Source organism: Chaetodon trifascialis, chromosome 9, assembly GCF_039877785.1.
Source record: "Chaetodon trifascialis isolate fChaTrf1 chromosome 9, fChaTrf1.hap1, whole genome shotgun sequence".
NCBI classification, from domain to species: Eukaryota; Metazoa; Chordata; class Actinopteri; order Chaetodontiformes; family Chaetodontidae; genus Chaetodon; species Chaetodon trifascialis.
The window spans coordinates 24,263,642-24,289,246 of NC_092064.1; the positions used below are offsets into that span (position 1 = coordinate 24,263,642).

Here is a 25,605-nt window from a genome sequence, read left to right on the forward strand (position 1 = left end):
TCAGCATCATGGTATTGATTTCATCTACAATCCTAACAAGAACTAATAAAATCCAGTTGAAATGTATGTGTTTGGGGCATTCGGAGGATAAATTATTTCCATCTTCTTTCATCATGAGTATTCCTTTTGCCCTCAAGTTAGATAATTAGATCCCAATGAGATTTAATTTTAATGATTGTTTATCTTTTCCTCTGGTGTCAACCGCAGGACCAAATTTCAAAAGCTCTAAAAATACTCCCATGTGGACCCTTCAGCATAAATTACAGGGTGTAATGAGCACCGCAGTGTCCAGGGGCTGCGAGCAGGGCTTAAGCCTTTTGCATCATCTTTTGTCTTGTTTGCATCATCTTTCTGTTATTCCATGACTTCTGCTCCTCATGCAGTATTAGACAAAGTTGGTGGAAACTGTGGTGGCAGACGGAAAGCCCATGCGTCCACGCAGCTGTCATCCCACTCCTCTCCTGCTCCTCATTTGTCAGCCACTCTACCACTGTCAGAGCTTACGAGCAGTCCGGGAATGTTTTAGAGTTTGCCGGGTCTCGAGCTCTATTTTTTCACTGTTTCTAAAAAAAACTTTGATGTTTAGTGAACTGATAGATTCCAACAACTTTGACTTTGTCTTTTCGCAGACCGTCAGCCTCTCTCCAACAGCAGAGATCAGTCTGGACTCTCCCTCCGCCTTTTATGATACAACTTCAGCTGATTCAACTCCTCTGAACACCAAAAATCCTAGTTTCGATGTCCAACTGCCAGAGGACTCGAAGCAGCGGGTGAATAAGGGCTTCAGAGTGTCTGAGATACTGGGAACTACTAATTCCTATCGCAATTCCATCCTAGAGTTCTTTACTAATTTTGCCAAATAGGAGCTATTCTGTTGCATCCTCTCTTGCGAAATGTCTTGGATGTTTTATGTGCTTTGGGTTCAGTCTATGTTAAGTATTTCGTGGTGCTGTGACTTTTCTACATTTTCTTCTTTCAGAGTAGAGCATGAGGGGGTCTTTTCTTGATATTTCAGTAATTGCATGCTAAATTTGAATGAACTAAAACCTGCAAGCAGGCAATCAATAATGCTTTGGGCTATTGGCTAGTTTGTCCCTTATTTTAATTGTGACAGAGGTTGTCTGGGGATAGCAGGGGGTTGTAGCCAGCATTAGAAAAAACAAAGGCTCTTTCTTTCTGTGTCTGTCCGTTAAAGGCAATGTGTATACCTGTTGCTTCTGTGTGGGTGGCTCTCAGCAAAAACTAAAATCTTATGGCATGTGGGAGGTCAAGAAAGGTTTACACATTGCCTGTCCTAAAACACGAGTGTGCAGCCACAGTGCTGGCTGAATTCAATTATTTTATAATCTATTTAATTGGCACTTTTTGCACACTAAATTTACCAAATAAAAGAAAACACCACAAGGAGTGTCCATAGGGTCCCTTGCCAAGGTTAGTGAATTCATTTTAACCACAGAATTATCCATTTTGATGATTAAGCATAACAGAGGGAACACATTTCAGTTCATTATGCCCTTTTACTGCATGTCGCCTCAGTATTTGTTCATGAGTCTAGTTAATTGTGCCAACTGCTGAGGAAGCATGTGTCCCTCTTGCTCTCTTTTAGCAAGAAGATGAAGGCACCAATGTCCATGAGGACGACCTCTCTCTCTCCATCAGCGAGCTACCCCCTGAATTTCACTGCGGTGATAGTTTGACAATGGACATGCTTCCTGTTGATTACAGAGGAGAGTTGGACATTGACTGCTGCTTACCCAGGTACGTCCTCACAACTTTTCTCAATAATAAATAAACCTATATAGAAATGAAATCCTTAATAACACGGCTTTACGTCCATCCAGTCTTGCCGAGGAAGAGAGAGATGACATGCTGGAGTCCCGTTCATCACCGCCACCGTCTCCCTTCTTCTCCGCCATCCTCGCAGCTTTCCAACCAGTCGTGTGCGATGACGCAGAGGAGGCTTGGCGGAGTCACATCAACCAGCTTGTGTCTGACTCGGATGGATCCTGCGCCGTCTACACTTTTCACGTGTTTTCTTCACTATTCCAGGTATTACACCGTGGCCTTATAGCCAGCATACACCTAAAACAATGTGCCATAGTAATTAAACTGAAAGGGTAATAGGATTAGTTATCTGGCTGATTAACCTTGAGAGACAGAGGCTTCGTTTCAGAAGAGGTCCGATTAATTACAAATAGTAAGCACTCTGTAGATGCTTTCAGCTTGAAAGTCTTCAGAGGTTCATTAACCAGATGTTGTTCACTTCACTGACCAAAGCTGACAGGGAAGAATCTCAGAAAAAAACAGACATAATAGCAGAATGTAAGTACCTTCATGATGTAGGAGTGACTTTGACAGTATCACAGCCAGACTTTTTTGTTTGCATTGCAGAGTATTCAGACCAAATTTTGCTCCTTGACCTGCGACGCTGTGAGTTTCCTGGGTGATGGCCTGAGAGGATTAGGATCAAAGCTTTTGAGGTCATCTCAGATGCTGACATCATGCTCAGAGTGCCCAACGCTATTTATTGATGCAGACACAGTGAGTAACCTGAGGGTTTATGTTTTTAGTAGTATGACATGTTGGTAGTAGTCGAACAAATTCAACAACAAAACTCTTTTTACAGATTATGTCTTATGGGCTCCTGGAAAAAATGAAATTCAGCGTGTTGGAACTTCAAGAGTATCTGGATACTTACAACAACAGAAAGGAGGCGGCTCTCTCTGTAAGAGGATTACATATCTTGCTTTGCCGTCTGAATGTCACCTGTATATTGACACAAAGTTGTTCTCATCTTTGTTATGTTGTCTCTGTCTCCCACAGTGGTTGAGCAACTGCAAAGCTACCTTTCCCAGAAGTCCTGGGGGCGCGGTGATAACATGTCAGCCAGCAGAGCACGAGGAAAAGGTAAAACCCTCAGAACATAACTCTTGTTACATGTTCATATCAGTTTTCTGCGGTTTAGCTAATGCATTCAGCCAGTGTGCAAACACACAAAAGCCTATATGGTTTTAAAGAAAGAAGTTGTTCATTCTGTAAGAAAATACTAAAGATTCCACTTCAACTGACCTTCTATACTGTGCTTTCTGCATTACGGTTACTGTGTGGTACTGTAGCTCTGTGAGTGTTACCTCTAATTTTCTCACGCTGTATTAAATTCTGACAGCCTTGACTTGCAGCACGTCACATTGATTATCTCATTCCAATGTGCATTGTGATTATTTTCAGCTCTGCTGGGCATGGGAGCAAGTTCTCTTAAGTTGCATTTTATCTAGCAGTAAATAGTTACGCTCACTTCATAACTGAGGAGAGGAAACAGCAAAATGGAAAGTTTTGCTGTTAAAACTTTGTACATATACAGCTAAAGGATTTCCACCGGAGTGAATGCGTTTGTGCTTATTAACAGGCAAAACTGAGCTTGGCTTGTTTCACTTGGCTTTTTAATTAAAGGGGTCCTGTGGAGATTTCTTGTAAACTGAAGTTTACATTCAGTGCTAATCACCAAACGTTCTTGAGCGCTAACAAACGTGTTGCGTGCATTTCCTCCGATAAAAAGCTTCGGAGAAGACAGTTCCTAGTCTAGGCTATGTACAGTAATTATCCAATGGTGGATGTAATTGAAGTGTGATGGGTCTGCCGTGCTCATTTTAAATGTCTTTTTTATCAACTGATACGCGGTCCTACCAGTGATATCACATACGTGCGCGTGCATGTGCATAACAACAAAACAGGGACCCACTCCTATAAAAAACAGCTCCATAGCAACACTAGAGGTCAAGACCTCCACAGGGAACCTTTAATTCATGGCAACGTCCAGCCCTCTTTTCAGTTCTAACTTACACATACATTGACCCTCACGTTTCTTCCTCTGTGCATGCCAATAAAATGACCCGTGCTAATACTTTTCACCCCCTCTTAAATGGAAATGAAAAGGAATTGCATGCCCTTCTTTTGATTCTCTCTTTTCCTTACTTCTTTTCTGTCCTGTAACATGCTTACTTTGTAGCCAATGGAATCTCTGGCTGTAAGTTGGAAAGACTTGTTCTTCTTTGTGTGAAATGGTCTTTTTCTGCTTTTAGAAGCAAACCTTCATCTGCGTAACTGCAGCTGGTTTGACATCCGTTTACAAGTAGTTCTACAGTAGTTATGTGTGAGTTTATTTTCCATCAAATGCAGAACTGAAAGTACCTGGCAAAGTAATACCTAAGAAAGAGAAACCTTGGCCAGTAAAAGGGCACTTTGCTAACTACCATTTTTCTCTTACTTTCAGCAACTGGAGCTCTGTCAAAGACTCTACAAACTCCACTTTCAGCTGCTGCTGCTTTTTCAGTCCTACTGTAAGCTGATTGAACAGGTCCATGCAATAAGCTCTATTCCTGAGGTAGGTACATCATGCATTTGCTTGTCCCCTCTTTCTGGAACCATGACACCTTATAATCCTTGTTCTTGTTTAATAATGTTAATCCCTCTCAACCTTTAGCTGACAAATATGTCCAGAGAGCTAAATGAGTTGAAGAGCAACCTGAGGGTAGCAGCAGCTTCAGTGACAAATGATGAGATTGCTGTCCGTGAGAGCTCCTGCCCTGAGCCCACCTTCAGCTCCTCTGAGGCCGCTGTGCAGGCCATCCTGGAGTGCCTGAGGAACAGCGAGTTTCCGACGGCCATCCGCTACATTCGTGAGTGCAGGTAAGAAAAATGCAAGCCTTTGCTGTTAAAAAATGCCCCCAGTCAGATGTGTGACATTTTCTTTTTTTATTGCAGAAGAATGTGGCCAAAAGACATCTTTGGCAGCCCCTCCGAGGATGAGGTCCACACCTTACTCAACATCTACTTCAGACATCAAACCTTGGGTCAGACGGGAACTTTTGCTCTGGTGGGCTCCAAACAGGACCTGACAGAAATCTCTGTCAAGTTGATGGAACTTAACGGAGAGATTCGGGACATGATCCGGCGAGCCCAAGGCTACCGAGCCATCACAGCTTTCCTCCCGGACTCCAGGATTTCAGGCTCAACTCTTTGATGGTGGTCCGGCAGCAAGCGACACCCATTCCTGCACAGCACCCTGTCCCATGCCTCGCCTCTGGTCCTGTATGGGGCTGCTGCTATCATCTCAGTGGTTAACAAGCCCTCTGCTCTCTGCTGGGAATAACCAAACCATCTTTCCTTTTCTTACTCAGAGCACATCAGAATGTCATAAAATCAGATCTTCAGATGTGCAGCAATACTGTTGTGTTTTTTTAGAAAGATGAGCGACTGTGCTGTTGCAAAGAAACTTTGGCTTTTATTGCACTAATGATAGAAAATGTCACAAAGCAACCACTTGCTACTGAGGTCAACAATTTTCACATTTAACAAATGACATACCAAAGCTAAGTGATTCTCTTTCAGTTATGTTGTTTTAATGTTCAAGGGAAAATGTGCAATCCTCCACAGAAGTGGAAGACTTTTACTGTGTCCTGAAAGAATGTATTTGAATATCATAACATTGGAAAACATGAACATTGTGAGTACAGAAAAGGGAGGCTTCATTACTTGGTCTTTTTGTGTGTGTGTGTGTGTGTGTGTGTGTGTATGTGTGTTTGTGTGTGGGTGCTTGAGTGTGTGATAAAAAACCTGACGACCATCACAGATGGAATTATGGATACTGATTTATATAAATTGTTCACATTTAACTATATTGACATGCTGCAAAACTACTGTAATGTCTCCCAAACCTACACTACATGCTGCTGTGTGGGTTAACTGTTACTCAAAACATCTTATTGTACCTTTTAACTGTGCAGCTTTTAGCAATTAGGTAAATTATTTATATTATTTGCAAGAGAAAAACGTGCTTTTATCAGACTAGATTTATAGAAAAAAAAAATTGTTTCATCTGTTAAACCAGCCAAGCTTGCAAATCCTATGTACTATAAAGTGTAATAGTAATGTTTATGAACAAATACAGAAACTATTTTAACTGAATAATTGTACATACTACAGTGGGGGCTTTGTTCAGACTCATAAGATTGTATTTTTCTGAACTTACAATTTGAGTTGCATGTAGAGAGAAAGAGATAGCTACATATTTGTAAAGCTTCCACAAGAACTGTTGGTGTAGCTTCTCGCCTTGTAAATACTACTGCCTTTGCAATGTACTGTACTTTGGTGTTCTGTACACTTATGTAACAAGAAAAATAAAACTTACATTTGTTAACTGGTTTCATTTTGTGATTTGTGCAATAGTATTCTTATTGGTGGTGGTTTTAGTAGAAGTAGTGGTAGCAGTATTGTTTTTTTGAGGTTTTGGGGGTTTTTTGCCTCTTAAATTTGGCCACTATTGTTCTGTGGGTTGCACCTCTCAGACATCACTTTAAAGCTGTGCACCACTCATAAAATTCTACCTGTCAGATGCATCAGAACACACCAGGTAGAAGGACAGATGGCGTCCTGCTCTGCCTTGAACAGCCAGGAAGTCCTATCTGATAGGTTTAACTTGGGCATGAATAAGTTTCACTCATGTTCTCCTTTTTTGATTGATTCACCGATTATTTACAGAGTCATGATAATATTGATGCACTAAGTATACTATATTGTTGTAAACAACTGAACGCGTGTCAAAATAATTAATCTGCTGCCTGAACATAGTTTGATTTAAACAGACTCTTATTTTGAAGTCGGACTGATTTCCGGTGCCCGGCGCGCGAGGTTTGTTTTCGTAGCAGAGAGGAAGTAACGTTAGCTGGATGGTTCACTAGTAATAAAACCAAAGAAATAACATTAATCGCCTCTAAACTGTTTTTTAAGACTTTTTCTCTTTATCCCGTGGTTTGTAGGTTTAACATTTTGTGAGGAGTTTGGTCGCGAAATGAAAAACAACACTCGTACGCCGCCATGGTAAGCTTCAGTTAACTTCAAAGCTAAATCTCCTTTTGCCTTCTGCTTTATTTCTGAGAAGTAGTAGCAGTCCGTGTAAGGTAGCCTAAATGTATGTTTTCTAAACACCTGACAATTTGCCATAACCTGCTTAGCTAAGTTATGAAGTAATCACATAACGTGTCGACCACACGTTGTGTGATAACTTAAAGGCTGGCAGTGTCCTCCCTAAAAGATGCATCTCATCGTTGAGCTAACTAGCTTAGCTACATACCTGTTTGCTTTTTGACTTCATGAAAACTCTGTCTTCTCAGGTGTGCCACATAATACATTTTAGGCATTACTCAAGTCGCCTGAAATGGATTTACCATCCAAAACCATGTACGACACATTCAAAGATGACATCTGGAAAGGTAAGATAAGACTTCTCTGTCTACGTCGCAATAAAAGCTTTTAAGGTGCACATCTGTTCGTGCTGCAGGACTGTTGTGATGTTTACTGTTTACAGGTTTTCATGATCTTGTGTCTAACCCTTTAAATCCAGCTGCATAATCACAAAAGGAGATTGTGTACTTATTACTAAACTATAAACCATTTTAATGTCCCATTTTAGAGCTGGAGCCACTGGACCCAGACTGGTTCGACACACTGACGGCTCAGGCGCTCACTCATGAGGGAAATGTCTCTGATCAAGATGACCTGGGTGCTAACCAGGAGGGAACTTTTAAAACACCTTTTGACAAATTTGCAGTAGACAGTCAGCTGTTTTCAACCCCAAAAGTTTTCAGACAGAGACGCATTGTGTCACCTGAAACTGAGGATGAGCAGTCCTTCACTGCTGAACGAGGTAATATTTGATAAAAGTTTGACTCTTGATATATTTATGCAGTAATGAAGGTTAAACATTTCTAGCCTGTTACATAAACAAATGCCTGACAGGAATGTGGATGTGTGCAGAGTGCATTTTAAATTCAGTGTGAGTTGTTGTAGCCTACTATTGTCTGCATTGATGAGCTTTCTGGAGGTCGCGTCTAAAAATACGTTGTTGTACGTCCTAGAAAAAGAAACATCGCCATGGACGGCAACACAAAGCCCATGTTTGTTTCAGGTGTCAAAAGAGAGGTGAGTGCAACAACTCTGAGCCCTTAATGTCTGTGCTTCAGTGTTTATGGAGCCATTTGCAAGATAATTCTGTAAAAAGTTACTCATGTGGTCACTGCTATTGGCAGTTTTTGATTCCTGTCTTGTTATTTTTAGGGTCTCAGGTGCAAAATGTGGAGGTGTTCAGCCTCAGGCTCAGGACAGTTTTGGTGGGCAGCAAATCTCTTCGTATTTCATCTGTTTCGATTACATTTGAAAAACAGATTTAACCATCACCGGCTAATTTGTTTGTTTGCTTTGCTTTTGTCATTTGCACAGATTTGCTTGAGACCCCACAAAAATCCCCAGTAAGTGTATTAAAGTTTAAAAGTGATTTTTTTTAAACTTTTAAACATTTTTATTGCCAAATTTCAATGTGGTGCAATGGACAACACTAAGGTTTCCCCTTTGTGTTGTATTTTTGAATGAAGCAGGTCAGCTATGCCCAGCATATCTCTGAAAGTCTTGGTGCACAGATTCATCATGATATGTCATGGACCAGTTCTCTGAATACACCACCAGTAATACCATCCACCTTGATTTTAAGTAAGCAAATGACACAGTTGGTCATTTTCTAAACCTCTGTATATGATTTGATAACTAATTAGTGTGTCCTCTCAATTTTATAGCCAAACCTGATGAGAGTCCCTGCCCAGTGAGTTTGTCTGCAGACAGAACTGCTGTTGTGAGTACTCTGCAAAGCCCAAACACGCAAGAAACATGTCTCTGTAATACTACTGAATGTGAAGTTTCTGGTTCTGCTGTATGTGCATCTCAGTGTTGATTTCATGTCAGTGACAAAAGAGCTTTTATTTATTCATTTATTTATTTGAGATGTCTAAGGTGTAAGACAGAGGAAACATGCTATCACAGTAACACAAAACTCTTTCTGTGTCTTATCTTTCTCAGTTTGTACGCAAGCTTTTCCCTTCTCTTTCAAATGCATCCAGAGTTGGAGTGGTGTCACCCAAAAACAATGACGTGTCGGCCGTTCACCAAGGTACAGAAGTGCTTCTTGTTTACAATTTGCTAACATCCAAGATGGTGCACTTTGAGTAACATAGCTATGCGCTGCAACAGATTTACTTATTTTGTGTTGCAAATGCTTTAAGATTCAAAATGCAAAACTATCCTAATTGCTGTTCTGTTAACAGCAGATGCTGTCTCCCCTTTGGCTGGTGACAATCCAGAGCCCCACGACTCCCCTCAGAGTGACTGTGTCTGGAGACAGAAGCTACCCGATGCTATTGAGGATAGAGAAATTCGCAGCACTGTTGCAAGTGTTCTTGATGGAGCTGAAGAAGTGCTTTCTATATTTTTCACCAACAGCGGTTCAGCACTGAGGAAAGTGAAAACTGACAGGACCAAAAGAAAGCAAATCGTTCCAACTAAAGAGCATGGCTGCAGCTCTGTGGACATGTCAACAACAAACAATGCTGCATCCAGTGAACAGAGAACAGCTGATCAGGAGCCTGGGAGACTTCCCTCACACTCACCTGTGAAAACTGGGGATATTGGAATCACCCAGTGGTCTCCACTGAGTTTGTCTGAAATCCCACCTTGTACTCTGGATACGTCTTGCCATGACAATAGTCCAGCTACACAAGTGGGAAACAGTATTTTAACAGAACAACGGCGAAGCGACTTTGATTCTGGCCAGCCAGTCAGGCCACCTATGAAACTCACACAGTCTGGATTTACTAAGAAAAAGAGAAAATTTGTTTACACCATTGAGACTTTGAAACCGCACATTCAAAGAGAAGACACGCAGTCTCAGAAGATTGACTCATCACAAGGGATTACAGATTCTGGTAAGACATTTCTTATGCATGTTAAGTGTGGAAATGCTACGATATTGTTGATGTTGATGTAGAAAAAGCCGTTTTTTTGTAATCACTAAATTTATCCTTTTTTATCATCATGCTGAATTTCAGGGCTGGGAGTGAATGTGAAGCAGCTGATGAAAGCCCCAGATGAAGCAGACTGTTGTGGTCTCAGGAAGGAGGTGATGCAAAAACAGGGAAACCTCACTGAAGAAAAACTACCTCCCTCTGTACAAGCAAAAGTCCAGGATTTTGACATATCCCAGCTTTCCAGAGATTTCGCACAAGACTTCAGTCAAATGCCAGACCCCGGTAAACTGAGTAAAGTAGCAGAGGATCCTCCTCGAAATGGCTTCTGTCCATCAGCTTGTCTGTCAGCCATGAAACAAGCTAATCAGAAAGCAAGGAAGGCACGCCTTTACCAGGACTGTGATGGCGTCAGTAACAGAAGATCTGTTTCTTCCACTAATCAAAATAACTTCATCAGCGAGGGAACAGTCAGTGACAGTGGATTCCAGTCTGCTGTTGTGACTGCATCATCATTTGTTCCTCCCAGCTCGGAGAACAATGGTGAATGTCAACAGTGGACAGACTTTAAAACTGATATCCTCGAGGCTACTCCTTTTCCATCTACAAATAACGGAAATGGAAACGCACATTTGGATGATACTTTACAAGAACCTGAAACTGATACCACGCTGTCCAGCGCAGTCAAGGGAAGACAGACACTGGGCCCTGGCAGGGAGAGTGAGTTTTGCATGGAGAGCACATCAACACAGCTATCCAGTAGTGCAAAAGGAACTGTTCATAGCATTAATTGGCCAGAGAAAACAACAGTTTCTCTTCCCCCCATCCATGGATCAGGGTTCAAAACCGCTTCAAATAAGGGTATACAGATTTCCTCAGCCAACCTCGAGAGAGCCAAGCGTCTCTTTGAGGAGACTGAAGGGGAAAGAACTGTAAGTCATCAGCACATCAGATGTACCCATGGCACTAAGGATGAACTTGGCATAAGTTGTGGATCAGTGAAAAATGAAGCCTCAAACCAGCCACTTTCTTCAAGCGATAAATTTGTGGGTAACAGTTGCCAGCTAACAGCTTCACAAAAAGCTGATGTGACTGAGCTGTGCACTCTCTTGGAAGAAGCAGATAGCCAGTTTGAATTCACACAGTTCAAAACTGCAAAGCTGAAACAACACTGTCAAGATGATACCGACTCTCCCGAAAACGCTGACAAAGAACTTGACCCCGATTTTCTTAAAGATATAGATTTTGATGACAGTTTCAATTCAGATGCTGAAAAGCACATGGCACCAACAGTGATGCCTGACAAAATGACTGTACTTTCAGATGGTAAAACGAATTGTGAAACATCCAACATCTCAAGTAAATCCTCAGGTTTGTCATTGTCGAGTGCTACGACAAAGGAAAGTTCTACTGAAGATGTGTCTCCCTCTTCAAAGCGCTTCTGTGCAGGCAGCAGTGGTAATATGTTGGCTGAAACCAAAAGTCTTGACAGAGCAGAGCACACTGAAACAAGCAATCTGGAGAGCAAAAATCCTTTGATGCTTGGCGTGGGATTTAAGACTGCAGGAGGAAATGTTTTGAGAGTTTCAAAAAAGTGTCTGAGCAAAGCTCAAGCTTTGTTTGCAGATTTAGAGGAGAATCTTGTGACAAGTCAGATACGCCCAGGCAAACACACTGGTGAAACTGATGCTCAAACACGGCGCAGTGTGGATAGTCACACCAGTAGCTTTTTGCAACATAAAGAGGATCGCGGGAAAATGGGCATGAGCCATGAAGAAAAAGATAAAAGTTTCAAAAACAGCAAAATGGACACAGCCAAGTGTCAAGGTGGGTTCCAAATGGCAAGTGGAAAAGGGATTTCTGTTTCGGCGGACGCCATGCGAGAGGCAGAGGCTTTCTTCAAAGACTGTGACGTTATGGACACTCAGGCTGGCAAATCAGTAAAACATAACAGGAGCACAGGACCCGTGTCTGCAAGCGTCGGTCTTGAGAAAAACCCTCCGAAATGTAAAAATGCTAAAGAGATGAAAGAAAACTTTTCTGAAGAACAAATCAATGAGTTTGAAAATGTGAATGTTGGACCAACTCCGCACCACACAGGGGACATGCAGCATAATGTGGAGATTCACAGCATTGGCTTTGAGAAAACACCCGCTTCAGCAAACGCAGCTTCCTCCCATGGAACCCCGTCTTTGAATGCAAAGGCACTTTCATCTCTCTCATGCACAATATCAAAGAATATCGACTCCTCTGCCGTCAACGAATCGAGCAGTGGTGCTGGATTCTGTACAGCCAGTGGGAAGAAAGTATTCATATCCGCTGACGCGATGAAAAAAGCCAAGTGTCTTTTGAATGACGGTGATACAACTGAGGATGCAAATGAACAACTGAAACTAAAGGAAGATGCCTTAAGAACAGGTCATCTCGTCAGTAAAATCCAGGTTTCACCACCCAAGACTGGTGGTTTTCAGACAGCTGGTGGCAAAGGAATTGCGATTTCATCAGCAGCTCTCAAGAAAGCAAAATCGTTGTTGAGTGAATGTGATGAAACTGAGGATAAAATCTGTGTAAAGTCAACACATTCCAAGATGCCAGGTCCTGGTCCCAGGAGTCAGGGATTTCTTGCAGCCAGTGGCAAGCCAGTGGCATTTTCATCTGAGGCCCTCCAGAGGGCAAAAACTCTCTTCAGTGACATCAGCTTCAATGCAGAGATCCCAGCTGGTTCACACACAAGGAGCGGTGACAAGACCCAAGACAGTGCTGAAAATCTGAAAATACAATGTGGTTTCTCAACTGCAGGGGGAGCAAAAGTCCAGGTTTCACAGAAAAGCCTCCTGAAAGCAAGAAAACTTTTGAAAGAATTTGATGATGGTTCCACATCGGCAAGAACAATGCAAGAAGCAGATGCTTTCACCAAGGACTGCGATGTAATGGATGATAAAGATGGCGTGCCAGTAAGGGACAGGGAAGGTATCGTACCTGTGAGTGGAAGTGGCAGCAAGAAGGAAAACCTTTCAAAACTGAACCAAGATCAAAGTGTGATGATAAACATTTCTGAAGAGCCTGGACGCACTGAGTTTGAAAATGTGACTCTGGGACATGAAAAGATGCTGCATGGTGATGTGGAGATTCACGAAGGGGTTTTTAAGAGCGTTCGTCGCAGTGATGGATTCTGTACAGGCAGCAGAAAAGCGTCTGTGATGGACGACGCAATGACAAACGCAAAGTCTCTGTTGAATGGAAATGCTACACTTGAGGACACAAAGAAACAGCTGAAAGTGAATGTAGACACTTTGGCACCACAGAACAGTGGATTTCAGACAGCCAGTGGCAAAGGAGTTGCTATTTCATCTGCAGCTCTGAAGAAAGCAAAAACTCTGTTGAGTGAATGTGAGGGAGTTGAGGATAAAATAAAGACGCCAGTTCCTGGTTCACCACCCAGGAATCGGGGATTTCTTGCAGCCAGTGGTAAGACAGTGGCATTTTCATCTGAGGCCCTCCAGAGGGCAAAAACTCTCTTCAGTGACATCAGCGTCGATGCAGAGATCCCAGCTGTTTCACACACAAGGAACAGTGAACACAAAGATGCTCTGAGTGATACAGAAAAAATAGATTGTGGTTTCACAACTGCAAACAGAGCCAAAGTGCACGTATCACAGAAAAATCTGTTGAAGGCAAAGAACCTTTTGAGAGACTTCGCTGATGGGGAAAGTCATGATTTAAACGTATACTCGACAAGCCTACATGACACCCATAAATCAGATCTATCAAAAGCCGGTGACGGAGACATGCCCACGAAGGAAAGTGTCCCTCGGGTAGTCAAATCTTTAACCTCTTTCAACACAACTGACCGTGAAAATGAAACTCTTCAATATTCAAGTGGTTACATTTTTATCAAAGACAAGGCACCTGCAGATACATTCAAGTTCAAAGAAGGAAAAGTGACCCAATCAGCCGAGGGAAACCTCCATGACAGCCCTGGGGAGGAAATGTCAAGCGTGTTTGACGATGAAATAAATCAGACAAGGAGCAGCGAGGAATCTGCGATCAAAAGGACAAACGAGTCTTCAGTTCTGTCACTCAACCTAAGAGGCTGCACTGAGGCCCAGCAGAAGTTTGTTGCCCAGGAAGCTCTGGACTGCACTAAAGCCTTGTTAGAGGATGAAAATCTGTCTGGCCGAAGACTGTCAGCGACTTTAGAAAGTGTGCCCCAGCAGGATAACCCAAAGTCCAGCAACAGACCTGCAGAGGAACAAAAAGGAGCAGGGAAAAGACGTGTAGAGGACGCAGATATGAGCGGTTAGTGTCTGAATTATTTGAGGAAAATTATAATTTCATTGCAGGTTTTGCAACTTCGGCCAGAGTCTTAACTATTTTACCTTCTTTGTCCAAGTTAAATAAACTGATCCCATATTGCATTCAAACCATTATTTTGAAATTAACTAACTGCTTGTATATTACTAACCTTCAGCTGCTTCTTATCTGTTACAAGCTGTTCACTCTAAACGACTGCTCTGAAATATTCTAGGCCAGCCTCCCCTGAAGAGACGATTACTGGAGGAATTCAACAAGAATGTTTGTGATTCAAGAGGCTCAACACTCCATCCTGAAAAAAGCAGTCCAAACGGTAAATCACTAAAAAATGAAATAAAGAATGCATATTTTGTGTTATGAATTCGATAACTCTTGATCTGTATTTTTTTCTTTATTAAGGTATAATGAAAGACAGGAGAGTTTTCAGGTACAGCGCCTCTCTTCATGCAAACATCACAAGGCCACACGGGTAAGTTGACTGTGAATTGTTGGCCATGTTTTAAAGCAGCTGTCACAGATCATCAGCTCTTTGTCATGTCTTTTTTTTTGTCATACAGCACTGGAAAAAACAATGTAGAAACCAGTTTGCAAAGGACAACACCGGCACAATATTCCAAGAAGCCCACGTTTATTCCCCCGTTCCTCAAGAACGCAACGACAGAGAGCCGCAGGAGTGCAGTGCTCAAGGACAACATAAGAACACCTTCTGCCTTTGTTCCTCCTTTCAAAAAACAAAGAACTATTGTCCAAGAGAGCTCCTCTAAGCCACGGGATGAGGAAGATAAACATCACCACCTCGTTGTAACACCCTTTAACAGCAACACTTTTGTGCCGCCCACTGAAAAAACACAAAGCACTACAGATTTAACTGGCAACAAAAGGAAAGACGACGTTCAGACGGTGGCCTTGGCTGACACAACAAATGATAATCTGATGAATAATCAGAACCCTCCTGTTGATTGTGGATCAGAGGATGCTGCAGAGGCGTCTCATGTGGAGGACACATTGTCCAGAAGCCAAGGTGCAGTAACCTTTTTGGCTGAAGTTAGTTTATATGTCATTAATCTTCTGCGCAATATAGGTGAAATAATGATGCGTTTATGGTCGACAGACATGTTTCAGAACGTACAGCTGGCGCGAGACATGCAAGACATGAGGATCAGGAAAAAGAAGCGGCAAACCATTCGAGCTTTGCCGGGCAGTTTGTTTCTGACCAAAACCTCAGGAGTGTCGAGGATCCCACTGAAAGCTGCCGTCAGAGGAAGGCATCCTGCCAGATACACCAAAACACAGGCAAGGCCAGAACAGCTTCATCAGAGGATTTTGTTTTATTCAGTTAAAAACAAGATCACTCTCACATGACATGCAGCTTTTTGACGTGTTTATGTTCTTGTTTTACAGCTCTATAGCCATGGAGTTCATCAGCATGTGTATGAGGTCACCAGTGAGACTGCAGAAGCTTTTCGCTTCAGTTTACAGCAGTTCATCAAACGGGAGGCATTGATAGACAGAGGTGGTGTTCAGCTTGCTGATGGAGGATGGCTGATCCCTAGTAATGATGGAACTGCAGGGAAAGAAGAGTTTTATAGGTACTATAAAATTTTAGTTGAGCTGACAGAATATGGCAGAAATTGAATATAATATTCATAATTTTTGCATCTGTTGTCATGTTTAAGAAACCAGGTGTATCTTTGTATGTTCACATGCAGACTGCAGGCTGATTGTGCTGAACGTCATCTTGTTCTACTCTGTCCGCAGAGCATTATGTGACACCCCGGGCGTGGATCCTAAACTGATCAGTGAGGAGTGGGTGTACAATCACTACCGATGGATTGTATGGAAGCAGGCCTCCATGGAAAGATCATTTCCAGAAACGATGGGCAGCATCTGTCTCACCCCAGAGCAGGTTCTCCTTCAGCTCAAGTACAGGTACATAAGATTATAACTTATTTCATCGTGCACTTAACAAGACCACACACAGCTTGTAGCAAAACATATGTATATGTTTCTCTAACCTAACAATGGTATTACACATTGCCCTTTAAAGGCTTGATGTTATTTCATTTAATTTGGGGCCAGAAATATGTATTTATATGTACTGTACCTTTATATCAGATATGATGTGGAGGTGGATCACAGCCGTAGGCCGGCACTGAGAAAGATAATGGAAAAGGACGACACAGCAGCCAAAACCCTGGTCCTCTGTGTTTGTGGGGTTGTCTCCAAGGGTCAGTCCCCAAAAAGACACAGCTTCAGTGACATCAAGACTCCAGGTGCTGATGCCAAGGTTGAAAACCCATCTGCAGTTGTTTGGCTGACAGATGGCTGGTATGCCATCAGAGCCCAGCTGGATGAAGCTTTGACTGCCACGCTTCACAAAGGTCGCCTGGCTGTCGGCGGGAAGTTGATCATCCACGGGGCTCAGCTGGTGGGATCACAGGATGCCTGCTCTCCTCTAGAGGCACCTGATTCTCTCATGTTAAAGGTACTTTAACAGGAAGGTATTTACTCTTTCCACAAGGCAACCACATAACAAATGGCTTATTAATTTTTTTATATGTTTTAGATTTGCGCGAATAGCAGCAGGCCCACACGATGGGATGTTAAACTGGGATTTCACAGAGATCCACGGCCATTCCTGCTTCCTGTTTCCTGTTTGTACGGCAATGGAGGACCAGTGGGATGTGTGGACATTGTCATACTGAGAAGCTACCCCATACAGGTAAGAAAATTGTAAGAATGTTAGTGATGGTTGAGGACCAGTTGATTTTCTTGGCGGTTGTTTCATCTGTGCAGTTTTGCACAGTTTCACCTGGAAGTTCCTATATATTTGTGCACTTGTCACATTTCCCAGTGGATGGAGAGGAGACCAGATGGAGGTGTCGTGTTCCGTTCTGTTCGTGCAGAAGAGAAGGAGGCGAGACGATACAACAACCACAAACAAAAAGCCATGGAGATCCTGTTTGCTAAGATTCAAGCTGAATTTGAAAAGGAGGAGAAAGGTGGGGATCATGCTTGCAGCACATTAAGTACAGGATGAAGTGAAGTAAGTGTTAACCAGTTGTCATCTTCAGGTAACAAACCTCAGCGTAGACGACGGACTATCAGTCGTCAGGATGTTGCAAATCTCCAAGATGGAGAGGAGCTCTATGACGCAGTGGGGGACGACCCAGCTTACCTGGAGGTGAAATTCACTAACAGATTGACTTAATTTCTCTTACGAATCAGGTTTTAATTACACACCAATTTGACTTCCATGTCCAAGGCTCATTTGAGTGAACAGCAGCTGGAGACTCTACAAACCTACAGGCGTTCTCTGATGGAGAAGCAGCAGGCTGAGCTGCAGGATCGGTACAGACGAGCTTTAGACAGTGCAGAGGACCGTGAAGGTAGCTGTCCCAAGCGAGATGTTACGCCTGTGTGGAGACTCTGTGTTGCTGACTCCATGGAACAACCCGGCAGTGGTGAGTCTTTATTTTCAGTCATTTTAGGTGCTCTTTAATGTACCTACTACTGCTAATTGAAATACTGATTTAGAATTATGTTGTTCTAGTTTACCAGTTGAACCTCTGGCGACCTCCCTCGGATCTGCAGTCTCTACTGAAAGAAGGCTGTCGATACAAAGTCTATAACCTCACCACTTCAGATGGAAAGAAACATGGCGGGAGGACAACTGTTCAGCTGAGTGGGACAAAGAAAACACAGTTTCAGGACCTCCAGGTTGGAGTTAGAAATGATCTTGAGCTCACTCAGTGCACATGTGGAGTTGTAGACACAGTTATATATTTAGATAGATGATGGAAATAATTTACAAAACTTGATTTCTTGTATCATTCAGGCTTCTCTGGAATGGCTGTCAACACGTTTTCAGTCGAGGGTCTCAACCAATTTTGTGGATCTTCAGAACCCAGAATTCCAGCCGCTGTGTGGAGAGGTTGACCTCACAGGATACGTTATCAGTATCATAGACGGACAGGGTGGGTAATTTTATTTCTTAACTGTTTCCACCAGGACTATATTGTTTACTAAATGATCATTTGTTCTCTTGAACACAGGTTTCTCTCCTGCCTTTTACCTGGCCGATGGGAAACTGAACTTTGTTAAAGTGCGTTGTTTCAGCAGCTTAGCTCAGTCTGGCCTGGAGGATGTGGTAAAACCACATGTCCTGCTGGCTCTGAGCAACCTGCAGCTGAGAGGTCAGTCCACATCTCCCACTCCTGTTGTGTACGCTGGAGATCTGACCGTCTTCTCTACAAACCCCAAGGAAGGTCATCTACAGGAATCCCGCAGCCAACTCAGAAACCAGGTCCAGGTACAGTGCTTAAACACTAACATTCACTCATTTCATGTCATTTTGGTCAAAGGCTGGTTTCTTTCACAGCCAAAATGCCTCATGTTCTGAAGAGATTAAGATCACAGTTGCATTGGGTACTGCTGAGTATCAAAGTTCAGGTGCATATTATGGTAGATGAAGTTGGATTAAAATGCTGATTAGGAACAGCAGTGTTTGCAACTATCAAGTCATTTTTGTCCTGCTCACTGACTTTACTCGCTCTTATTGACCTCCAACAAGTGTTTTATATTTCATTTGTCTTCAATTCTCATCCTGTTTTCAGGGTCAGGAGAACTTCTTTCTAACTGCTGAGGAGAAGCTTTCACATTTGGTTAAATCTGATGGCCTGACCTCCATCTCATCTCCAGCTCTGCTCACACGAACTTCAGCTTCTGCAACGGACAGAACACAAGACACAAAGACGAGCGTGAGTTCATGTACTTGCTCTGGTATTTGGGGCTGTTTGATGGGTTCACTCTCATGACAGTTCACATTGAAGGAACTAGGAATGTGTCCTTTTTATGCAGGTGACATCTCAGCAGCCAGTCAGAAGCCTTGGATCCCTCACACCTGTCAGCAGGAAAGCTCTTGCAACAAACCGTCCAACAGAGAAAGACCCTACGAGCCTTAAGAGGAGGAGAGCTCTGGAGTATCTGTCTCGTATCCCGTCTCCACCACCTCTCTCTCATCTTGGCTCAGTGGCTTCTCCTTGTGTAAAGAAGACGTTCAACCCGCCTCGGAGGTCTGGGACCCCAAGCACTTTAAAAACAGCACAGACTCCAGCTCGCAAACCTGTCCGTTCACCCGTGGAGGATGAATGGGTGAATGACGAGGAACTGGCTATGATTGATACTCAGGCATTGCTTGTTGGTGATTTAATGTAGGTACGTGACACTGCGTGTTGGCAAGTGTGCTGCAACTTAAAAAAAAAAAAAAAAACTACAAATGACTGATGGTTAAAGGCTGTTTAAGGCACATATTCTGTGGTTGTTCACTGCACTCATTAAAAGGTTAAACCACTTCACAACAGTGAAATCATGTCATCACTGAATACTCCTCTCCATTCTTTGCATTAGTTTACTGCTTTGTCTGTAAAGTTAAATCAGGTGAACACAAATTTAGAATTGCATCCCTGCAGTTTAGCTCTAAATGATCCTCTATTTGTGCTTTGTTGAGGACAAAGAACTGAGGACTGATCAGGGAATAAATTGTCACACCTGTAGATGGAGGCATATATTGTAATTTTTTGTGAGTGAATACTAAAAAACATGCATATCCTGTATGGTGCAATATTGAAAAAAATGAGGCTCGTGATATTTTAAAACAAAAGTGCTACTTTGAAAACAAAAAGGGAATTCTCCATCATATTAATCTACTACTGTCTAACTAAAACAGTTAACGAGGGCATGTTTGATGGGTCAAGTATGACACAATAAATTCATTTTTATAGGAAGATTCATTTTATAGGGTACATAGCAGCAAAAGTATATCTTAAAACTAGCCAGATTTATTTGGAAATATATTGGTTTCCTCATAATCAAGCCCACAAATCCGTCATATTTTGTTCCAAGGCACGATGAAGCCAAACTTTATTTTTGGTAATGACCCGCTACTGTGTTACAAGCCAGTCCTGCTGGTGGCGCTGACGCGCTCATGAACCGTTAATGAGAAAGACGAAGAAGAATTGCGTCACTTCCGTAAATAAGGCACCTGTAATGTCGAAACTGTGTGCCGGGTGTTCTGCGCTAATGTCATTTCTTTCATTTATGTATCCTGAATGCATACGGTAAGCATTAACGACTAACGACATTTACTTTATGTTGTTGTGTTAAGTTTACGTTAGTGAGTTATTTGAATGTTTTCCAGCATTTTCTGTATAGCGTGAGGTGACGTTAGCTTTGTTTTTAGCTTCACGTGAAGTTGACCGACTTAAGTTTATGGACGCAACGAATTGTAAAACAAACCGACATATGTACTGATTTACCCCCCAGATATATGTGCACAGATTAATAATTTAAAATCATGTTTCTTGAGTAATGTGTCGATGTTTTAACCTGTTTACGTTTCTTGTGTAGATGTCGGAGTCCTCCTCCTCTGGTATAGAAACCCCTTGTGTAGGTGTGCGTGAAAGAAGTGATGCCTCGAGCAGTCCAGACAGGAGCGCGAGGCAGCGTGTGTTGAAGGAGGTAGGACTCACCAGCACCACCTTCATTGGTCCGTCCTTTCCTCAAAAAACAACCACAGTCCAGCCGGACATTGAAGAGTCACTGAGTGAGTTTTACAAAGAGCTCGAGAGGATCGATACACTGGATGATGCCAGTGATAATCCAGGGGAACAAGATGCAGGCTTTGTTAGACCACCTGTACCTCAAAAAACATCTGCCTGCAAAGATGCTCAGGATGTAAGGGAAGAGAAAAATGGTAAATACACAGAAACAGATGGCTACCAGAAAAGCAGCAGACAGAAACAGCCATCCTGGCCACACTGGTATCACAATGAGCCATATTACCCCAGAAGACCGAAGCCAGCCATGGACCTGAACTCTGGTGAAGCTGCTCCGCCTCCAAATCGATGGCATTATCCTCAACCACCAAGCAGACTACCAAACCCAAGATTCGACAGACCGCCATTCCATCACCCACCACCTCCACACGCATTCCCACATCCACAAAACCCGCCATCACACGTGAATCACAACTGGAGTGGTCCGGGCATGACAAACCAGTATCAAAAGGAGTCGCATTTTCCGACATTTTCTAACTTCCTACCTCCGAATGTATGCAGTCACCCCTCTCAGGGCTTTTATGGGGATTCTCCACACCACTTTGACAGGGATGAAAGGGGCGGCAGCCATGACACATACTCAGATAATAGAAATGCTGAATGGTCGAGAGATAGAAAAGAAGAATGGCGTCAGTTGGGTGACGATTATGACAGATGCCAAAGATATGATTCAGAAAGTGAAGCGTGGGAGCGTCACTGCCAACCCCGTGAGAACAATAATGCATGCCATTCTTCCCTGGTGCTGATCTTGATGAGGGGATTACCAGGATCTGGGAAATCAACTATGGCCAGGTACGGCTGTGTAATCTTGAGTCTCATAAATGAGTGCATTGTCACAGTTTCCAGCCTTTTTCATTGTACATTTGTGTCCCGTCTTTGTCACAGAGAGCTGCTCTCCACTGCTCCCAGTGGGCTAATACTAAGCACAGATGACTACTTTGCTCACAGAGATGGTTACCGCTATGAACCAGGCCTTCTTGGAGCAGCACACGAATGGAACCAGAGCAGAGGTATCGTGACTCGGCCTATGTTTTGTACAAGTTATTTCAGTGGGCTGCACGGTGGCACAGCAGGTAGTGCGCGTGCCTCACAGCAAGAAGGTCGCAGTTTCGATTCCCGGGTCGGGCCTTTCTGTGTGAAGTTTGCATGTTCTTCCCGTGCATGCATGGGTTTTCTCTGGGCACTCCGGCTTCCTCCCACAGACCAAAAACATGCTCATTAGGTTGATTGGTGACTCTAAATTGCCCCTGAGTGTGAGTGTGAATGGTTGTGTGTATGTGCCCTGTGATCGGCTGGCGACCGGTCCAGGGTGTACCCCGCCTCTCGCCCGTTGACAGCCGAGTTAGGCTCCGGCCCCCCCGCGACCCCGAAAGGGATAAGCGGCATAGAAAATGGATGGGTGGATGGAAGTTATTTCAGTGTCATGAAATAATTCTCACGCGTCACTGTGAAGGCGCTTCTGTCAGGCTTCAGTCAGGTAGTCTTCACATTGAGGAGATTTTCAGACATAGATGAAAAGAGGTTTTTTGGTTTAGGATAATGGATAATTTCTGCCATCCTGACCCACAGAAACTAACATTTGGTGCCCCTTTAGCTAATAAAATGGATTCATTATGAAAGCAACAAGTTCCCTGACTTTGATGTGATTTGATGAAATATCTTCTTTCTTTCTTCCTTTTTTTAATTTCAACTTTTTTTGTGTATGTGTTCAATCCTCTTTCAGCAAAAGATGCTATGCATGATGGCCGATCTCCCATTATTATTGATAATACAAACATTCAAGTCTGGGAAATGAAGCCATACGTCAAAATGGTGGGTACTGGGTTTTTAATATAATTGAGTGTTTAGTCGTGGTGTTCCACACCACCTTCATACCTCCTAATTATAAAAATACCTGACTTTTCTAACAGGCCTTAGACAGAGGATACAAAGTGGACTTCTGTGAACCTGACACCAGCTGGAAGTTTGATCCTTATGAGCTGGAGAAGTATGAGTTCTGAATTATCACATGATATTCACAGACTGTGAAAAACTTTTGGAAACTCACGTTACCACACTGCGCTGTTTTCCCTGCAGGAGAAACAAGCACGGCGTTTCCCAGGAGAAGATCGCACAGATGATGGATCGTTTCTCTTTTCCCGTGTCCATAGACATCGTCATGAGTTCACAAGAGCCGCATCACGTGAACCAGAGGCGACGACCGGAGCAGCCACAGATGATGAATAGAAAATATTAGTTTGAAATAATTAATAATTAATTTAAAATGATAATTTGCCTTGAAGAACGACACTTTTGTGTAAATATTTCTAACTGCTGTTTCTGCATAATTTTTTAAGACATAATTTTGTACACTGAAAATTTGTATACTGAGAAGAATTTCTTATATAAATAAGTTTTCAACATTGAACTGTCGTGTGTAAAATCAACAGGAAATCTGCATTTTGTATCAAATGACTGATATTTCAGACATTTTGCAGCCTATGTGTTCTGCACGACAAGAAAAGCCAAAAGTTTGCCCCTGTCTGCCTCATGTCATGAGCCTGTCCTTAAAGGATAGATCCCCTGCAGAGCTTTGAGCTGTTCTGTTTGTCTCATGTGAACACGTGTGCACATGTGGGCTGAAGTGACACATTTGTGCCGAGTTCGGTATTACACTGATCAACAGGAGGCAGTAACAGCCAAGATATGTGTCTGCAATGCATGGACTACGGCAGAGAAGAAGACTGCTGGCTAATAAACATGGATGTAAGCAATGCAGGTTTAAAAAAATAAAAATGATAAAGCAAATGTAGTCATTGCAATTGCTACATATCAAGGATACACACAGTGTGTTCTCCTGAGTAATGCTGAAAGTAAACATCACTTTGTTTACAAGAAAACAACATTGGGCACCTTTAAAGTATGGGCTATAGGGTAAAGTGATGGTAAATATACGAGTATACAAGCATTCATAGACTTGTGTCTTGGTAAATTACTGAGGGAAAATAATGATAGAGACCTCAGAGCAGAACAGCAGAGTGTGGAGAGGCTGTCTCACAGGAAATCACATTTGGCCTTTGTATTCCCTCTGGTTTTCATTAAAGCGGCACACAGAGGTGCTGTTTTGTCAGCTTTGTGTTGTTGTTTTTCCAATCAGTGAAATCTTGTGGAGAGCCAGGAATTATTTTTCTGCAGACCTCAGGCTGTTTCTTCTCAAACACATTTGAACATAAAATTTGATCCAGTTAGTTTTTTATTTTACATAACAAATGTAGTTGGCTGAAATTCTTTTTTTGCTGGACTTCACTTCACATAATGCAAAGTCCACTTTTTTGTATCTGAAAATGGCAAATGGGAGAAGAATACTGAAAATCCTATGCACATAAAATTATAATTTTTTAACCAAGTACGTATTTGCTGAAGAAATGCTCTTTGGAGGCTGGGGTTTTACATCAGTAAGCAGCCAACTGCAGTCGATTTGGTGAAGTGAATTTAGTGACTTATTGTGATTTTTAAGACTCCCGTGGCCACATTACCTCATTCCACAGCAGTGTTTCAGACTACTGCTGCTCCCACCAGTGAAAGTGATGCTTCCTGTTGTTACACTGTTTTGTATTGTATGACATTTCCATTCATTTGCCCCCCCCCCCCCCCCCCCCCAAACATCACCCAGCTCTCAGCTGCGCTCTCATCTTGACAGCCGTGCATTTTTCACTCTGCCTTTGTCCAATTGGTTTTGAAAGTGTTACACCAACCCAGAAGCTGTGATTTGCTGAGGAGCGATTCCTCTGCCAGCCGAGGGTTTTCATTATGATGACAGTGAAAGTGCTGTTAATGTTTGGTCATCTTCAGTCAGTGCGAGCATGAATAAAAACAGTAAATTATTTGCTGCCTCTTGGAGTTTCAAGGTTGCCTGTTGACTGGATTGTACTGTTGTCTGCAGCTTCCTGCCTTTTCTCTGGAGGTTTATTAACACGGCACTGGCCTTGATCATTGATATGCAAGTCAGCGCTTAGCAGTTAAGTAAATAATATGAGTCACAGTCTTTTCTGCAGTGTATTTAAGACGTGCCAAGCTGGATAGTTCATTTAGGAAAATGTGTTAGAGCCTCAACAATGTTCAAACAAAAGGACATGCATGATTTGGGATTACAGTAACCTAAACTGCAACACGAACAAGAAAGGAAATACAAAACTGAAACAAAGAAAGAGGCATTTTCACTTTAGCTACAACAACAATAATAATAATGATAACCTGTTATTTTTCTGACTTTGGGCTCCATGCTCCTCAGAAATATGAAATCATCATGATTCCTCATCAAATTAGTCTTTCATAAAATGTCATGAAGGAATTCTATGTAACTGATTAATTCATGTAAATGACTTGTTTAAAGGGTTTTAAAGCACCTAATCGCAAAAGAGTATCAATGGCACATTAAAAAGAGATGTGGGCTTGATGAAAAAAAAAAAAAAAAAAGGAAATAACACATGAAAGAAGCTTGGCATCTATTTCATGAATGTTTCCAAATTAATTTTTAATACAAGAAATAAAAAGCTGCTCAGATCTTGATCAACAGGACGTAGAAGTGATCCCACATCCCTGACGTTTAGCAGATAAAAAGGCTAAGATGTTTAGCCGAGTCTCCCTGAGATAACGATGACCTTGTATAAGCTTTCAAATGGGTTCCCATTTTAGTTAGCAGTTTGAATTGTTGAACATAATCTTTTTTCTAAAGCACAGCTGCTCACAGATGGGGGAAATATGTCGACTGCAAATTTACCTTCAACAATTTATAGACGATCTTCCTCTAACTATCCAGTCCCATTCTTCTTTGACAGTGACACATTTTG

General features: G+C 42.4%; 3 protein-coding genes across 9 annotated transcripts in view; all 3 read left to right on the top strand.

The window, feature by feature from the left end:
- frya (furry homolog a (Drosophila)) overlaps nucleotides 1–6,201 on the top strand; it is a 45,943-nt gene extending 39,742 nt beyond the window's left edge. For 4 of the 7 annotated variants that reach the window (XM_070969786.1, XM_070969789.1, XM_070969790.1 and 1 more), the window contains exons 53-62: nucleotides 630–770; nucleotides 1,607–1,758; nucleotides 1,842–2,049; nucleotides 2,392–2,541; nucleotides 2,627–2,725; nucleotides 2,824–2,907; nucleotides 4,007–4,024; nucleotides 4,271–4,381; nucleotides 4,481–4,686; nucleotides 4,762–6,201. In XM_070969786.1, the coding sequence (XP_070825887.1) occupies nucleotides 630–770; nucleotides 1,607–1,758; nucleotides 1,842–2,049; nucleotides 2,392–2,541; nucleotides 2,627–2,725; nucleotides 2,824–2,907; nucleotides 4,007–4,024; nucleotides 4,271–4,381; nucleotides 4,481–4,686; nucleotides 4,762–5,020 (1,428 nt within the window). In that variant the 3' untranslated portion in view covers nucleotides 5,021–6,201. The remainder of the gene's footprint in view (nucleotides 1–629; nucleotides 771–1,606; nucleotides 1,759–1,841; nucleotides 2,050–2,391; nucleotides 2,542–2,626; nucleotides 2,726–2,823; nucleotides 2,908–4,006; nucleotides 4,025–4,270; nucleotides 4,382–4,480; nucleotides 4,687–4,761) is intronic. The other 3 variants (XM_070969787.1, XM_070969793.1, XM_070969792.1) reach the window with 1 other exon arrangement.
- Nucleotides 6,202–6,673: 472 nt separating this feature from the next.
- On the top strand, nucleotides 6,674–19,524 carry brca2 (BRCA2 DNA repair associated). Its single transcript, XM_070971259.1, has 27 exons — nucleotides 6,674–6,876; nucleotides 7,170–7,268; nucleotides 7,469–7,702; nucleotides 7,914–7,977; nucleotides 8,113–8,165; nucleotides 8,275–8,303; nucleotides 8,430–8,541; nucleotides 8,625–8,680; nucleotides 8,905–8,995; nucleotides 9,153–9,806; nucleotides 9,930–14,144; nucleotides 14,374–14,472; nucleotides 14,559–14,628; nucleotides 14,717–15,180; nucleotides 15,271–15,452; nucleotides 15,561–15,748; nucleotides 15,918–16,088; nucleotides 16,275–16,644; nucleotides 16,726–16,881; nucleotides 17,014–17,161; nucleotides 17,234–17,343; nucleotides 17,425–17,623; nucleotides 17,713–17,879; nucleotides 17,998–18,136; nucleotides 18,215–18,471; nucleotides 18,776–18,919; nucleotides 19,020–19,524. The coding sequence occupies exons 2-27, from the start codon at nucleotides 7,214–7,216 to the stop codon at nucleotides 19,374–19,376; spliced, it is 8,784 nt and encodes a 2,927-aa protein (XP_070827360.1). The 5' UTR covers nucleotides 6,674–6,876; nucleotides 7,170–7,213; the 3' UTR covers nucleotides 19,377–19,524.
- A 646-nt stretch (nucleotides 19,525–20,170) lies between these two features.
- n4bp2l2 (NEDD4 binding protein 2-like 2) lies at nucleotides 20,171–23,887 on the top strand. The gene is made up of 6 exons (XM_070970642.1): nucleotides 20,171–20,278; nucleotides 20,568–21,568; nucleotides 21,662–21,786; nucleotides 22,500–22,588; nucleotides 22,687–22,763; nucleotides 22,853–23,887. The coding sequence occupies exons 1-6, from the start codon at nucleotides 20,270–20,272 to the stop codon at nucleotides 23,010–23,012; spliced, it is 1,461 nt and encodes a 486-aa protein (XP_070826743.1). The 5' UTR covers nucleotides 20,171–20,269; the 3' UTR covers nucleotides 23,013–23,887.
- Nucleotides 23,888–25,605: the final 1,718 nt, after the last annotated feature.